The 18,002-nt window shown below is 37.5% G+C and overlaps 2 protein-coding genes across 3 annotated transcripts; both read left to right on the forward strand.

The window, feature by feature from the left end:
• Positions 1 to 538: 538 nt before the first annotated feature.
• Positions 539 to 18,002, forward strand: mmd (monocyte to macrophage differentiation-associated). 2 transcript variants are annotated; one of them, XM_084385403.1, is made up of 7 exons: positions 539 to 1,051; positions 11,590 to 11,671; positions 13,601 to 13,761; positions 14,030 to 14,104; positions 14,433 to 14,534; positions 15,023 to 15,092; positions 17,036 to 17,955. In XM_084385403.1, the coding sequence occupies exons 1-7, from the start codon at positions 1,023 to 1,025 to the stop codon at positions 17,237 to 17,239; spliced, it is 723 nt and encodes a 240-aa protein (XP_084241529.1). In that variant the 5' UTR covers positions 539 to 1,022; the 3' UTR covers positions 17,240 to 17,955. The 2 variants fall into 2 exon arrangements, with proteins under 2 accessions (XP_084241529.1, XP_084241530.1); XM_084385404.1 differs by lacking the exon at positions 539 to 1,051 and adding an exon at positions 9,412 to 9,784 and having other exon boundaries at positions 17,036 to 18,002.
• On the forward strand, positions 565 to 873 carry LOC311276012 (small integral membrane protein 36-like; the record flags this gene model as incomplete). Its single annotated transcript, XM_084385424.1, has 1 exon — positions 565 to 873. The coding sequence occupies exon 1, from the start codon at positions 580 to 582 to the stop codon at positions 871 to 873; it is 294 nt and encodes a 97-aa protein (XP_084241550.1). The 5' UTR covers positions 565 to 579.

Consider the following 18,002-nt stretch of genomic DNA (forward strand, 5'->3'; position numbering starts at 1 on the left):
ACAAACACTAAAATATCTTACTGACTTGTACACAATGTTTTATTTTGTCCTTGGAAACTCATCTGCAAATGCTTTGGCAGTACAAATGTGTTTGTGATGCCAACAAAATGCATTAAAACTGAGTGATTGACAGACAGAGGCTATAAGCCGTAAATGCTCCGGCGATACAGATGTACAATTATTAGTCATGCCAATAAAGCACATTAGACTGAAACTGAGAGACAGACAGTGTGTGTGTGTGTGTGTGTGTGTGTGTGTGTGTGTGTGTGTGTGTGTGTGTGTGTGTGTGTGTGAGTGAGAGTGTGTGTGTGTGTGTGTGTGTGTGTGTGTGTGTTTAGGGATAGAGGATAGATATACAGTTTTTACAATATAAAATCATTGAAAGTCCCCATAAAACATGAAAACACAACATGTGTGTGAGAGTGTGTGTGTGTGAGAGTGTGAGAGTGCGAGACAGATAGACAGGCAGAATGAGAGAGGGATTTGTGTGTACTAATCCCTCTCAGGTCTCTATGTCCTGAGACGGCGCTCAGGGTCCGACTCAGTCCTTCAGGTTCTCAGTCCTCCACCACCGTCACCATGAGCTTCATCGCAGACGATGTGGAGATCGACCCGGTCACCCTCAACCTCATCATACTGATCGCCAGCTATGTCATCCTCCTCCTCGTCTTCCTCATCTCCTGCATCCTCTACGACTGCCAGGGCAAAGACCCCACCAAGGAGTACGCGCCCGACCCCGTGCCCAACGCCAACGCCGCTCCCATCCGGCTGATGGTCATGCAGAGCTCGCCCGCCAACGCCCGGTGGGACCAGAACAAGATGGTGACCACCTACGAACCGCCGGCCACCGAGAAAAAGAGTACTTTGGTCTGAGACGGACTGATAACAGCTCAATTTATAACAGCACATTATCTTTTTTTATCTACTGTACATAACTATGCAAGGACTGTATCTCTCGTTTGATGTTTTGTGTAAAGCGTCTTTTTTTAAACAATTCAGAACTTCTGTGCCGAGACTGAATCATGTCCAGATTGGATTATCTGAAGAAACGGTGAGTAAAACAAAACAAAACACACAAATGGCACTTTAATGGCTTAGTTATTTCTTAGAATTAAAATGGAGAACCAATGGTGATTTGTTGTGGTTCTCTGGAAAAAAGGTCTAAAAGTAATGTATCCAAAAGGGGTTTTCCATTGATGAACATTTTTGGTTCCCCAAAGAACCTTTCAGTGATCAGTTCTTAAAATAACTTTTTTTCTTAGTATGAAGAACATTTTAATAATTTAAATAACATTTTTCCACTATAAAGACCCTTTTGTGGAATGGAAAGATTCTATGGATGTTAAAGGTTTTTCATGGAACCATCGATTCCAATAAAGAACCTTTATTTTTCAGAACAGATCTCAGTCATGTCTCAACAGTTTGCAATTAAGTCTCAGTGTAAACTCAAGCGATTCTTCCAAGATTGAATGATTTGATGAATGAACATTAAATTTATACACAGTAAAAAATCTGTGAATTTTACGTGAAAAACGACAGCTGTGGTTGCCAGAACTTTATTGCAAAAAAATGTGGTAGCAACATTTTAGGTTTTACAGGGCTGAACTTAAATTTACTATAAAAAAATATATATTTAGGCTTTATTTCTTATTACTCTGTTTTGTTTTGTTTAAATGATTGATATATAGGTAGACCTACTGTAATTATGCAGGCAGTTAAAAAAAACTATTAATCTATTAATAAATAGCTTTTCCACAAGCTGCAAAATTAAAATACAGATTGCACACAGTGTCATGCGCACAAATACCAAACACCATCATGGTAACACACATGACACTGGAATAATGCAGTAAACATTAATTAAACAATACAGTATGTGACACAAAACCCGAATGTACGTACTTTATAACAAAACTATCAAGACACATTATTGTTTAAACAATCATACGTAAAGTCTCACACAGGCAATTGTAGGAATAGAGTTTTTTACTGTAAATCTTTCAAAGTCTGAACATTTAACAGTATATTACTGTAAAATTGTTTAAACTGTCCTGGTAGATCTATTGTAGTTTTTTTTTTTTTTTTTTTTTTTTTTTACTTAATATTAACCAATTAACAAAATTTTTACCGTAATTTTAATTTTAATTGGTTAACAGTAAGTTATCTTATTATATACATGGGAAAAATAGATCTATATGTCATGTAATTTTACAGTAAAATACTATTAAATGTAAAAATTTTGGAAGTAAAAATTAACAAATCATCTTATAATTTACTGTGAAAAGCCTCTGTCATTACTAGAGTTCCCTGTGTGACACTTCACATGTGTTAATAATTAAGTTTATTCTTTTTTTTTTTTTTTTTTTTTTTATCAGTTAAGGTGTTACACCTTAAATTAACGTGTAGCATTATTTTAGTGTCATGATGTATTGTTACCATGATGTATGATTGTTTTTGTTGTTTTTTAATTCATGCCACAGTTGTTTCTCCTGGACAGAATTAAAATGGAGAACAAACGGTGATTTGTTGTGGTTCTCTGGAAAAAAGGTCTAACAATCTAAAAATAATGGTTCCAAAAGGGGATTTTTGATGCCACAAAAGAACCATTTTTGGTTCCCCAAAGAACCTTTCAGTGAACAGTTCTTAAAAGAAGAATTTTTTTCCTTAGTATGAAGAACATTTTTAACAATCTAAAGAACCTTTTTCCACTACAAAGAACCTTTTGTGGAAGTGAAAGATTCTATGGATGTTAAAAGTTCTTCGTGGAACCATCAATGCCAATAATCGTGAGTATTGAGAGTGGAAGAGAGCGCTGTTCTTTCACTCCCCCACCGGTACTGAGAATCAAACCTTCAACCTTTAGGACTCTCTAACCATTAGGCCACATATATATTACAGTTTTAAATCGTAAAATGTCAAATTTTACTGTATATTTACAAGGTTATACTGGCAACCACAGCTTTTTTTATATTTTTTTTTATTGACTGTTCTTGTAGAAACATCTGAGACGTGTAGAGCTGATACTTAAATGTGACATAACTGGCAACGGCATTAATTCTCCAGAGCTGTAGAAGAGTAACTCCTGAGCAACACAGATTTTCCTTGGAGTCTTTTTCTGGACCCTGTTTGATCCATGAAACAGGCAAATGGAGCTCAGGAGCTTCCGGGAAGTTTCCGCGGTGCCGGTGATTGGTTTAAAAACAATTGTCTATGACAACATACTGCATCTATTCTGAGTTGACGGGTTACATGCATTAATCTCATTTGCTTGCGAATTATATTACCCATAAGCTGAAGTTGTTTAGAGGATAAACTGTGACTTTACATAAAATGCATCACTGTTTTCGTTTGTGTTTGTGAGGGTTTGTATCGCTTGCATAGAGCTGTTTTGAGCCCATTAGCCGCTAAGCTCTACGTCATGCTACTTCTTACTTAGGCTATTTTTACACTTCAGTTTCTCAGAGCGAGAACAGTATATTTTTGTGCATACTATGGCTACCATTAAGACTATAGACAGACAGAAACTTGTGAACTGCAGTGGCCAGAAAGCCATTTAAAGTGCCTGCACTGAATTTGTTCAGTTTGCACATTTGTAGTGTACACTCATTACTTTCTTCCAACGAATAATGCATAATTTATACAAATAAAGCATCATAAAAAGGATTGACAGCTCACTGCGGTGGTGATTAGATATGATCATTTGACACAATAATATCTGTGGAAGCGTGGACCATCGTTTCAAAGGTTGAGTAGCACAGAGTAAATATTTAACGTAATGATAACAGAAGATAGTGTTGTGTCACAGTAAAATGCGTATGAAGAGCACTTGTACCTATTCAAATACTTTTGGTTTCAGTTCCAACATTAAAACTCCATTTTATGGGTTCTTTAATTGAGATTCTAAATGGGAAATAGAACAAACTCTGACTTTTTTAGCATTAGCATTAGCTTTTTGCTTGGTGTTGTTGTTTAAAGTCCTGCATGTAGTCAATAATCTTTTCCCATAAAAGTCATCGTTAATCACCAAATTACAAAAAAATTATATTCATGCCTTAAAATAGCTTGAATGTAACTCTACACCCTTGCCTCATTTAGTATACATTTATGAATATGCAAATGAGCCCCGCCTCCACTCACTCACAGCAGCTCAGAGATCCACTGGTTGACGATCACACGTTGATCTGATTGGTTACAAGGTAGTTTGTGATGTCAGAAACACCAGTGATTTCAAACCGTGTTTATGAGACTGTCTTTGGTTCACTGCAGTTTTTGCAGGAGAAAATTCTATTAAAGCATATAAACAACATTAAAAGCTGGATTTTAACCACAGGGGGACTTTAATGCAAAAGAAAAAAAAAATAACTGGCGTCTTGACAAGGATAAATGCATCTGGGATAGACAGAGAGGATTGTGGGAGCTCAGCGATGTGTTCGGTCTGGCAGCGCGTTTGTACTGGGATATTATTTCAGCTTTCTCCTCACAGGTGGCCCATTTTGTTATGTCACTGTGGTTCCTACTCTTACAGTCTATGAAAGAGTAATGAGAGGTCTTTTCCTAAAGGCAACACGCTCTGCACAATAACTATCTGGGTGTAATTTCATAGAGTCCCTCCGGACCTTTAGGAGACAAGGTGAAGAATGTTATTCGTTTAGTGACCTAGATCTATTTATCTAGACTAGATATTTCTTTTAGAAGATCTGACAGCATTTGCATATATATATATATATATATATGAGGTGTTCACATTTCACCTCAGCTTTACTTATGTTTTTTTTATTGTAAATACTATATATATATATATATATATATTAAAAACATAAGTAAAGCTGAGGTGAACTGTGAACACCTCATATATATATATATATATATATATATATATATATATATATGAGAGCTTTACTTATGTTTTATTTATGTTTTATTTTTTATTGTAAATACTATGGTACAGACTACAGTAAATATGGTGATCATACAATTGTCACGTAACGATGGCTGTAATGAGCGGACAACGATAAAGAATCAAACAAATACTCTTTTTTGTAGATCCACAAGGAAAATCAGGAGATAAATGTAGAAAACACAACTACTATAAAGATGAGATCGGACAAAGAACTTGAAAACACAGGCTATAACCAGACTAAGTGGCTGTTTACACGACACCGTTTTCAACTAAAAACGTAAAACTTTGTATGCGTTTTGCCCGTTCGTTTACACGACAACGGTGTTTTGGGTGCCTGAAAAAGCAAACTTTTGAAAACAGTTTAGTGCACGTTTTTTTTTTTTTTATGTTTGCGTATTACGTGTTTAGTTTATAGTGTTTCATCGCCATCTAATGGTCTTTTCGCGGATCCTTGGGGATCGTTTTGACAATGGTGTCGTCTGTATGCGGAAAAGGAAAAACGTCTCCATTTTTAAGCATATCGTTGTCGTGTAAACGTACCCTAAATGAGGGATCTAATGAGTTAATTAATTAAAAAACAGGCCAACAAATTATGTTAATCCAGGAACACGTCCTACTTGGCTAATCCACATTGTGTGTGCAACCGTGGTACTGGCATTTCTCTTTTTCTAAGGATCTAGACGACCTTAAATCCTTCTGGACCAACGTCAGACCAAGCCAAGCCACAAAAAGATCCATTAGGCATTACAGTTACTTGTGATTGTGAAAGGGTTAGGGTTATCAACTAATCAAAACCACTAATCAACTAATCGGTGCCAAACACTAATCAAATTAACTTGAATGTTGGTCTGTAGATTAACTGAAAAGAGGTGTGGTAAATCTAGCTGACCTTAATTTCGATTGGCAGGAATATGCGGTTTCTGGCAGATGAAAACATCCCAAACTTGTCATCAACCTCAAATGGATATCTGATATCCACTATGATAAAAGTAGCCTAAATGACATAATTCAGAAACGTGTTTTCGGGTGTGTTCCAATCAGTATTCCGATGTAGAGTTCCGAGTTCCATAGTGAACATTTGAAATTGATGTTCTATGCTGATGCCTTTATTTTAAGTGTGGTTTAGAATTTTTTTTTTTTTTTTTACATTCCATTTGCAGATCCAAATAGAGTTGTCTGTTGAGCACCACATCCCGATGTACGGCATACATTAATGTTAACAGATAGGATCAGAAGATTTGATTGTAGAGAAATACGTCATGAAAGATTATAAGGAGGAAGGGAAGGATCAGCCTTCCTGTTAGTGTCTTAGTGTAAATCCCCCGGTTAATTTAGCCGTCTCTACTTCCTCTACCAGCTGAACTGGACTGTTTCTATAGCATTAAGAGCCGATGCAAAGGCTTCAAATGATTGAAATTTCCATGAACGCATGTGGTTATAAAGGCCTCTGCCATTGTTTCTTTATATGTTACAGAAGAAGTTCATCTGAAGAAGTAGGGATTTATCTTCAGAGATTAAAGGGTTAGTTCACCCAGAAATGAAAATTCTGTCAGTAATTACTCGCCCCCATGTTGTTCCAACCCCGTAAGACTTTCGTTCATCTTTGGAACACAAATTAAGATATTTTTTATGAAATCTAGGGGCTGGCTCACTCCTTCATAGGCTGCTAGGTAATCGATATCTGCCAGCCCAGAAAAGTTAGTAAAGACATTGTTACAATTATAGTCCAAGAGACTCCAGTGGCTCAACCTTAAGTTTATCAAGCGACGAGAATACCTTTTGTGCGCAAGAAAAATACTAAAATAACGACTTTCTTCAGCTATTCATTTTCTTCTGTGTGGGCCTCTGAGTGAGTTCACGTAGTGTAACAGCGCAGCGCTTCTGGGTTGTACGCCAGAACGTAGGCTCACTATTGGCCAACATCACACACATGACCAGCGTCGGCCAATAGTGAGCCTACGTTCTGACGTACAACCCAGAACAGGTTTACACTACGTCAACAGCTTAGGAGAATGACATGGAAGAGAAGAGATGGTTGAATAAAGTTTTTTGCGCTAAAAAAGTATTCTCGTCGCTTGATAAACTTATGGTTGAGCCACTGTAGTCACTTGGACTATTTTAACGATGTTTTTACTAACTTTTCTGGGCTGGCAGATATCAGTTACCTAGCAGCCTATGAGTGAGCCAGCTCTCAGATTTCATAAAAAATATCTTAATTTGTGTTCTGAAGACGAATGAAAGTCTTACGGGGTTGGAACAATATGAGGGTGAGTGATTACTGACAGAATTATCATTTTTGGGTGAACTAACCTTTTAAAGCACACATTGTCCAAACGCATGCCCTCACATTTACTAGTGGTTAAGTTGGTGCAGTTTAAACTTCTTACACTGCAAATAAAAGTATTTCGGGGTGCTGTTCAATACATCAAATTAATATCAAAATGTCGTCTAATACCATGACTGTTCCACTTTTTTTGTAACATGCTGAAATGCATGCAGCTTTTAGTCTCGCTATCATCCCATTATGAGCTCTGTGCATAATCTGATGACCTGGCAAACATTAGAGTCTGAGACGATGAGACCTGCAGTCAGACAGATAAATCCTGTCTGTATCCAGTATCAAAAATACAGTCAAAACAGTAATATGTGCTACAATTTAAAATAGCTGTTTTCTATCTGAATATATTTTAAACTGTAATTCATTCCTGAGATCAAAGTTGAATATTCAGCATCATTACTCAAGTCTTCAGTGTCACATGATCAAGTGTTTTTGATTAAATAAATGCAGCCTTGTTGAGCATGAAGTATGTTTAGATGTTTTTCCTGGAAAACACGAATAGCATGACTCTGACTTCTTCTTAATTCAGTTAACAGCCTTACATAAATGTTCAGTGACATCTAATGCCGTTGCTGCTGGTTTATGTAATGTTGCTTCTGGTCACAGAATCTCTTAGCCACGGCTGCTCTTCACCCGAACACACTGTTTCACATTGATATTGTGCAAGTTCGCCTTCAGCATTAGTTGCAACATGTGGGTAAGGGATGCATTTTATGCGTGTGTGTTCATGAACAAAATGAATTGGTTCACCCCCAAGGGGAAATTCAGCTACAAAACAGGAGCATAAGTGCACAATTGCACAACTTTACTCTTAAAAATGAAGGTTACCAAAGGGGGTTTTCACAGAAATAGAATAGAAGAACCATTTTTGGTCATTCAGTGAACAGTCCTATAAAAAAACCTTATGTGCATTGAAAAGTTTTCATGGATGTTGAACGTTCTTCAAGGAAACAGAGACGGTGATATATAACCTTTATTTTAATACAAACACACAATGCAATCAGAGAGAAAAACACAGACTGGCATTTTGATCATGTGTTTTTAATTAAATGTCATTAATAAAATATCAGGCTTACGCTTTTAACAAGGAAGTTGCTACCGTGGTTTTCAAGTATGTGGTAACACCACATACTTTAGAAGTAGAACTGAACTGAAGTTGGCCTTTTGTCTACTAAAGTGGTAATTTGATTACACATAGTGATTGCATACCATGGTATTTAGTCTACTTATTTATACTACTCAGTAATTTAAAGTCCCCCTGAGATGAAAATCAAGCTTTTAATGTTGTAAATGTCTATGTGGTGTTTTTAATATGCAAATTCATAAGTCGACACCATTGCTGAGTATTTTCTCCTTAAAACTGCAGTGAATCAAAGACAGTCACAAAAACACGATTTGAAATTGCTGTTTCTGACGTCACAGACTACCTTGTAACCAATCAGATCTACATGTGATCGTCAACCTTGTAACCAATCAGATCTACATGTGATCGTCAACGAGTGGATCTCTGAGCTGCTGTGAGTGAGTGGAGGCGGGGCTCATTTGCATATTCATAGAACCTTATACTAAATGAGGCAAGGGTGTAGAGTTACATTCAAGCCATTTTAAGGCATGATTTTTTTCACGAATTAATTTTTTTTAATAGGCTATGCCATTTTGGTGATCAAAAATGAGTTTTAAGGAATAAAATTATTGACTAGCCTACAGGGGACTTTAAAGAAGGGGCTTGCATGTCCAAAAACATGGTAGAGCACGTTTTATTGCACTTCAATTGTAATTCAATACAAAAAGTGATAATATACAGAACAAAGAACAAGAACATGTGGCCATACAGAGAAAAAAAATGGTAGAGGACATTTGTCACAGAAATAAGGAATTTTTTTTTTTTTTTTTTGCAGTTTTTGCAGTTTTTGCTGCTCACCACATTATGTTTAAATTACAGCTGCACTTAATAATTATCGTTTTGAATTACAATTGAATGACAAAGGAGAATCGTCATGTTTCTATTCAATGTCACTTTTGAACACAGGTCATCGTGATTCAAACAGGTATGGCAACTCTCGCTCGTCACCATACGCCCCGCCCTCCTTTGTTGCGTCAAACAAAGCGCTATCATTCCCGCCGATGGATTGGTCGAACTCATCAACCGCCTCACTCCAACCGCGCTCCCATTGGCTGAAGTCCCCGTCAATCATGTCTGCCGAAACAAAAAAAAAATGGTTAAAATGTACAACTCCATCTCCGGCTTTTGATAGTCACAGAAAGAGGGAGAAAGGGAGAGAAAGAGAGAGAGAGAGAGAGGGACCCGACACAAGATGGAATGATGTGACAAACGGTCTCTTATGGATGATTTAGGGTGTGTTTGAGCCGTTATGGTGGCACGGACGCGTTTGGTTTCGGTCTGGGATTGATTGTTTTGTGAATGGGGATTTTGCCGCAGGCCTCGGACATCTGATTCATTTTCATAACCCGATTCATTGACTGATCTCAGCTCTGTTTTTTGATTTGTGTATTCGCGAGATGAAGAGGGTGAATAGTCTCCAGAGGTGAGTATGGAGGCTAGCCAGACAGCTAACGGGTCCTATTACTATTACAACGCATTGTCTGATCTGTCTGTTATGGTTGTCTGTTTGTTTATTGCTCATTAATTGTGTCTGTTTGTTCAGAAATCTGAATATGTCGTAAATCTTCATGCATTTGTGCTGTATTGAGATCAGACATACAGGCTCATCCTGACATGATGCTTTTATTCAGATCATGCATAGATAGCAGAACATGTGCTTTTATTGATTCTATACCATGCATTCCCTATTCAGAGATCAGACTTTATTTATTTAATGCAGAGATCAGATCATGCACATTTCCAGCTCATCTTGTGGATGCATGCATTAGTTTTTGTTGACTATATAGTCTCTAATCAGAGATCAGACCTTTATTCTTGATGTAAAGATCAGACCAAGTCAAGTCACTTTTATTTCTATGGTGCTTTATACACTACAGATTATTTTCAAGCAGCTTCACAGAGATGAACTGCAATCTGATCATGGTTTGTTTCATTGCATGTTCTGATCTCTTTATAAAATAGATTTGTTACTCTCTTGTAGATGCATCATGTTTATGGATCAGAACATGCATTGATCTAAAAGCCTGTCCTGTGACTGATCCTGCCAGGAAAGAGGTTTATTGACTTCGCTCCCTCCTTTCAGAGATCAGATTTTGCACAGATATCAGTGCATCATGTCTATTTATTGACTCAATACTGACTCCTTGACTCACTTGTGCTGGTGGGTTTATCTCAGTTCATGGTGTGATATCTCCTCTCCAAACATCAGCAGTGTCAGGATTCATCCGCATGGGTGTAGGAATGGAGGGGAATGCAGTATGGATACGGATGTGTGTGTGTGTGTGTGTGTGTGTGTGTGTGTGTGTAATGAGCACGCACCACTGCATCAGACGCCACCATGTTTGACATCATTGCTGCATCCGTTGAGGAGTTTAGCATTTAAACAAACAGGCCTGACAAAAACAACACATCTGTATAAGTCACTCTGCAGGTTATGAGTTTGCTTTACACATCATTGATAGAGAACGATCTGGCAGAAAGAGTCACAGGCTGGTGTCTGTGCATTATTTCTATATTTCTTAGACCGATACAAAATTATAAAATAGGTTTTCTTCCCTCTTTACAAGCATTTAATTATTTAAGTTTAATTTGTTATCTTAAACTTTTTATTTAAAGAAATCTTTTTTTTTTTTTTTTTGGGACAAATAGTTTAACATCCTTGGTCACTCACTACAAAAAAAATCCCATTCTTCCATTTGTGTCCTATCCAGTGCTATTTTAGTATCATTAATATAGTGTTTATTGATTTTTTTTTTTTGAATTATTATTATTATTATTATTATTGTTATTATTATATTTAAGTAAAATTTAGTTAGTAATTTTGTTGTGTATTTTGTCAGTTTGTATTTGTTTTGTTTTTTAAATGTCTGTTTTAATTTTATTCGTTTTTATCTTCAGTTTTAGTAATTTTATTACTTTGACTTTGTTTTAGTTTAAGCTAATAACACTGGTCCAAACGTATAGATGGAAGCAGTCTGTTATACATCTTTATTGCCATCATATTCAAACCACTTTGCTACATTAAAAAAAAGTTTTGTTTTTAAGTATAACAATTTTTTTTATATATATATTTTATTTGGTTAACATTCATTTTATTTAAATGAACATAAGTTATGAGTTATAGTTCCTGATAATAACACCGGTCCAAACATACATCAGAAGTAAGCAGTGTGTTTTTTCCGCTCCATTAATTGTGAAAAATAAAGGCAACGGTTTGTTGTGTTTCAGGTTTATGAACACCCGGGCGGCTGCAAACTGCCGTTACCAGCCCACATGTTACGAGCACGCGGCCAACTGCTACACCCATGCGGTAACCGACATTCATTCTTTAACTAACACAAGTAAATAAATCCACCCATGCGTTCATTTTGAATCATGAAGATGTCATTCAGGGCTCCAGACTAACACTTAAGAGCAGGAGTGCCGGTGCCACTAACGGTGTGTTCACACTCAACAGGTTTGGTTGGATTAAAACGAACTCTGGTTTGATTGTTGATTGTTAGTGCGGTTCATTTGAATAAGTGTGAACGCTGACATCTGAACACTGGTGCCACCAAACAAGTGGGCCGAGATGCTGAAATGGTTCTCAGTCCATTTCCAAACAAACTCTGGTGAAATATGAACGCAACACGTACCAAAGACATGTAAATGAACCAAGAGAACAGGACATGATGTCACAAGATGTGACCCTAAACAGGACAGAAAGCTCAAGCATACCTGTTTTTTCTCATAGTCGTGATGTTGCCCATCACAGTTCAGTACAGTACATTTCTGCCACAGTATCAGCTCAAAAGCTCACCAAAACCCGCCCACTCCCAGAAAAACTCAAATGATTCAAGGAATTAACTGATGATTTTAACCCTCGGAAAAACACATGCATCATTCTCAATGTCAATAGTACGAATAAGCCAATTTAAGGACAAAAAGTGATGTAATTAGCAGGCATTTCACACACGTTAATGCACACACCATGATATCCAAAAACGTGTCATTCATTGATGCACAGACCTCCTGTACGATAATCCGACAACAAAAAAATTAACAGCAATAACGCTCGTGCCTTTGTGTTGCACTTTGACTTCGGACAAAGCTACAGTACATCTTTCCTGAAGTACATGAAACATAATGTACTGTAATTGCACTGTAAAAACTGATCAAGTCCAGCAGCAGCTGTCAAGGACGAGTGTATTAGTCTGGACGCTTTAAAATATATCCTGATGCTGGACAGTTTCATTCAGTTGTGCCCTGATTTCTGATTTCGTGTCCTCTCTCACTCTTTATCGTGCAACTTATATTTATATATGTAATATTTGGGCCACTCTGGCATTGCGATCGCTTGAATATAAAGCTTCAGGTTCAAAGTCTACTCCTTTATCACACTAAAACCCCCTCGCTCATGAGTCGTCACGTCTCACCAACATCAAAGACGGCAAAATGATTGACAGGTCTTAAACTGAACCAATAAGAAAAAAAAAAAAAATGTCTTGATGTTGGCTTTCACTACTCATTATACTCGTGTTCGAACATTAAAATAACACGACTAAACCGGCAGTTTAAAAACAAAACAAAAAACAGCCAAAATTTTGTTTGGTCTCCGGTCCAACCCGACCAAAAGAAACCCAACTGGGTGGGACACTCCCAAATGTTGCCATATTAACCCTTTCCACACCATTGACGAATTTCCCATCATTTACGACACAGCGGTTCCCCGCCATTGACTGAATATTCCGGCTTTCACTGTTATACCATACACTGTAAAAAAAAAAAGGTTTCTGCCATACATTTTTAAGTACAATCACCCTGGATATTTAAGTCAGTTCAACTTAAAATACATTAAACTGACTTTTTAAAAAAATGAGCTGAATCTTGTGTAACTCTGTAAATTGAAAATTGCTTAACTTATTTCGATTAGTTAAAGCAATGTAAAAATGTATGTTGTCATAACTTATTGATCATATAATTTTTACAGTGTACACTGTAAAAAAATATTGTTTGCTTAACTTAAAGTAAGTTAAGTTGCCTTAGATTTTAAGTTCATTTGAAAATATTTTTTTTGGAGTTAATACAACGAAGAAGATTGGTTTAATAAATAGAAAGTCAAAATATTATGTTATTTGAACCACATTATATTACGAATAGCAGCCGCTAATGAGGCATATACATACACACAATGAAAGTTTTGAAAGTTAAATGGGGAAAGAGTTAAATGTTGTTGTTGTTGGTCTTCAACCCTCTGCAGTTCCTGATCGTGCCAGCGTTCGTGGGAATGGCCCTGTTACACCGGCTGTCAGACGACCGCTGGGAGCGGATCACGGCCTGGGTCTACGGCATGGGTCTGATCGCACTCTTCCTCGTCTCCACCGTCTTTCACATCATCTCCTGGAAAAAGAGCCACATGAGGTTTGTCTGCCGGTTAACATCACGCTGACGCTCACCACAGAATCCCCGCTGAGTTTCGGGAGTCATTTGAATGCAGGAGCGAACACCTTAAATGTGTAAATGGAGTACAAGAGTAACATCTCAACCTGTAGTTGTGCAACTCAGATCCCATGACGTTGCAAACCATTTTAAAGTTTGCATTCTTCTAAGTTTGCTTTTTCTGAAGTCTTTGTTATGGGACACAAACTCTATGACTGTACTTTAGTTTCCTGTGTGTTTTCTCTTTCAGGAGCATGGAGCACTGCTTCCACATGTGTGATCGAGTCGTCATTTACTTCTTCATCGCTGCCTCTTACACACCATGGTAACGCTTTTGTTTATGCATATTTACTGATATCATATTATAGATCACTGAGCTACATTTAAAAAAGACCAGGTTTATATTTATATTTTATTTTAGTTCTGTTTGTCTGAAAGAAGTCTCTTATTCTCATCAAGGCTGCATTTATTTGATCAGAAATACAGTAATGATTAATATAAGTGTTTTCTATGTGAACATGGTAAAACGTAATATATTCCTGCGATCAAAACTGAATTTTCAGTATCATTACTCCAGTCTTCAGTCTCCACATATTCCTGTGTGATGAGCACAGCACTTATGTGTGTATGTGTGTGTGTGTGTGTTCCTACAGGCTGAATCTGCGTGAGCTCGGGCCGCTCGCTGCTCACATGCGCTGGTTTGTCTGGTTGATGGCGGCCGCTGGAACCATCTACGTGTTTAACTACCACGAAAAGTATGTTCGACTTCAACTTAATGTCTCAGACTGTATCTGACATCGTATCTTCATTATGGCCTAGAGTAATAATTGACATGCGCAACGTGTTTATATTTTGTTGAATGCAGAACTCGGTTGTGATTATTTGAGATCAGTCATATACAGCATTTTAAATAAAATATTTTAATATTCTTAAAAGTGCCATTTTGGTTTATAGATCCTTCAAGGAAATTTGACACCGTATTCATTTATATTTCCACACTCAAAAAAGTATTTAACTGTGTAATTCAAATGAGTTTAAATTGTGTATACTTAGTTAAATATAGGCCTAAATATTTTTTTAAATAATGTGTATTAAGCGTGACAAGATTGATAATTTAACATGCACAGACTAGACAATTAAAGCAATTAACAATAGAGAGATGTTTAATGTTCTCATGTGTTTTTATTACTGGTTCATGTTCTTGAATGCGTGTCTGATGATAAAGTCTGTGTGTTTTGCGCAGGTATAAGTTAGTGGAGTTGGCGTTTTACTTGACCATGGGCTTCTTTCCTGCGCTGGTGGTGACATCAATGGTGAGTGTGTGACATCATTTCCTGTTGAGCTCATTAGGATAATGGCTGCGTCTGAAATCGCTTAGGAAATTACTTCACGACCATTTAAAAAAAAGAAAAAAGCACATTCTGTATAGTATGATTGTAATCTGGACGTACTACAATCGCCATGTCGTCATGATCATGTGACCTTCCAGCGAATCCTCTCCCTTGGCATCATGGGATGGTAAAGTGTCCATCGGATGCGCACTTCAGAAGTAGTGGGTCATCCAGTGAATTTTTGCAGACTCTTATGAGAACTGAGAATTCAGACACACTACTTTTGTCACATACTGTTTTTCGCCTACTATATAGTAGAGAAGTGTGTGATTTCAGACGCAGCCGGTCTGAGTTCTACATGTGCTTGTAAAGGCTAAGCACTAATTATCAGACTTTTAATTAACCTGACGACTTAAAGAGCGTGTAGGAGGAATCACTGCAGCGGAAGTAGAACAGATTGTAGGCCTAAATGTTTTAATATTAATTATGTATTACAAGTAAGGCTAGGTGATTGAATATTCACATTTATTTTGATGGCAAGTATATATATAAATATTTAATATGTATGTGTGTGTGTGTGTGTGTGTGTGTATATATATATATATATATATATATATATATATATATATATATATAACAAATACATTGATCCTCAGCGTTTACAAAGTGATTCTGTATTATGGATTTTAAGAGAACGTTTAGTCACCATGATGTTTTACTGTATTACTTGCTGTACTATTATTTTATTTTTTTTACTTACAAATTACACATTACAAATATTTTTTATAATTTCTATTATAATTTTTATAACATCAGCATAAATGAACGGAGCTACACTCAATACTTCTGTGATTTGAATATATACTTATACTATATATATATATATACAAAAGATCCAACAATATTCGTAATATACAATGCCAGGTTATTAGGCAACTAGATTAGGAAGCACGCGTGTTTTTTCCGCTAATGTGAGTGTATGTGTGTGATATGGGTAATTCAAACCCTGGTGAACTATAACATAACCTTTGCTTTAGGCCCATGTCATAGACAGCAGCAGAACTGTGTTCATGTAAATATAAAGATGTGACCGCTAATCGGCACGGACTCTGACGCCACCTTGTGGTCGAGGGGCTTTGCATGCAGGGAGATTTATTTGGTGCCTAAGAATTTGGAAATTAACAACATAAACTTTTATTAAGAGCTAAATGTATTTATGTCACTGTTCACCACACCTTATCTCAGGCATTTAACCAAAAACCCATTCAGAAAACCCACTGAAGTGCTGAACCACAGAACCGTTTAATTACATTTAAAGGGATACTTCACCAATTAGCATCAGTAGAAACCCGGTAGTATTTTCGAACGACCGTGCTTCCCTCCCTCATGTCCCCCTGAGACGAGAGATTTCTGTATTGTGTGTCTGGAAAAAAAAACTCTGACGCAAAAATCGGCATTTAGCATCAGCGGAGGCTTCTTTGTCCAGAGGCGAGAGACTACAGCCAGTAGGAGGAGCTCGTTCCGCGTGTTCTCAACCCACCCATAGGGGGATCTCACGATAAACCGGCGTCTTTTCAGTTTTGAGTCGAATAGTAGTCTAAAGTTGTATCATTTCTTCCGATATTAGCGAAGCAAGTGCATTCTGGGAGTTGTTGTTTTTCATCCAAATGAGCCCAAAAAAAATGTCTGGCTTTTGTCAGTCTAGAAGGCACCAACTTCTAAAATAATTTCACATTTCTACTACATAAATGACCCAATTTAAATACACATTCATCTTTCCAGCGGTGAAATATCCCTATAAATACCTTTTGACCATCTGTGGTGAAGTATAGCGGGCTGCGGCTAGGATATTTGGACACTTAAATGTGTAAAAACCAAGCTTGATTTCCATGTCCATAACTGTGTGTCGTCCTTGTTTTGATCAGAGTAACACGGACGGGCTGTACGAGCTGGCGTTCGGGGGCTTCGTCTACTGCCTGGGCGTCGTCTTCTTCAAATCCGACGGCGTGATTCCCTTCGCTCACGCCATCTGGCACGTGTTCGTGGCGCTGGCAGCCGCCATCCACTACTACGCCATCTGGAAGTACCTGTACCGAAGCCCCACGCTGGAGGACATCAGGGACGTGTGAGCTTTGTCACCAAAACACCACGATCGCCTCGTCCCGATGCTCCGAACACCATCGTTTACCAGTACGACCATGCAATGTTTACTGTTTTCTAACCGATTGAGATCAGCGAAGCGTGTGTGTGTGTGTCGCAGTATCGAGTACTCACAGCCGCACAACATGTTCGTCAGTATTATGTAAACATATTCCACTGAAAGCAGAAGAATTGTGATGATTTTTTCCGTGCATTCATTTCTGACACACACAAACACACTCTCAGTGGTTGATTCATATCATCTGTAGTGAATTAGTTCGCTTTATTCTTGCGACTTTCTGTATCAGATCTATTTTTGCATCTCAACTTACTTCAGACGTACAGCTAGTTTGTTTTCTACGAAGTGCTGGTGGTTTTCTACGCTCTCGCCGTGTTTCTGCTCTTTCAGCAGGATTTGAAAGTGCAGCACCGAGCTTTTTTTTTTTTCTATGCGGCACTTTTTCTAACTGGAAGAACCACTTCTGTTTGATATTCCGTCTTCACACCTGAGATATTTCACCGCCTGAACCTCCTGAAAGATGTTTCTCAGATTCAGCACAGTTTTAAACGGAGATTTGATGGAGAGACGGTAACCGAGGACGAGTCGAATTGATCCCTGCTGGTTGTGACTTTGACGATAGAACGATATCCACTGTCTGTTATGATGAATCTGACAAAAACGGGTCATATTTCACCCCAAAATCAGAAGAAAAAATGCATAAAGAAACTGAAGCCTATACTATTTTTAGGACC

This window comes from Rutilus rutilus (assembly GCF_951802725.1).
Source record: "Rutilus rutilus genome assembly, chromosome: 1".
In the NCBI taxonomy this organism is placed as follows: Eukaryota; Metazoa; Chordata; class Actinopteri; order Cypriniformes; family Leuciscidae; genus Rutilus; species Rutilus rutilus.

Excerpts from the sequence above, each read along its gene's own strand:
- mmd (XM_084385403.1), top strand. The coding sequence starts at position 1,023 with ATGTCCAGATTGGATTATCTGAAGAAACG. Across the intron at positions 14,105-14,432 it reads GCTGCCTCTTACACACCATG|GCTGAATCTGCGTGAGCTCG; the intron begins GTAACGCTTTTG and ends GTGTTCCTACAG. Across the intron at positions 15,093-17,035 it reads CGCTGGTGGTGACATCAATG|AGTAACACGGACGGGCTGTA; the intron begins GTGAGTGTGTGA and ends TGTTTTGATCAG.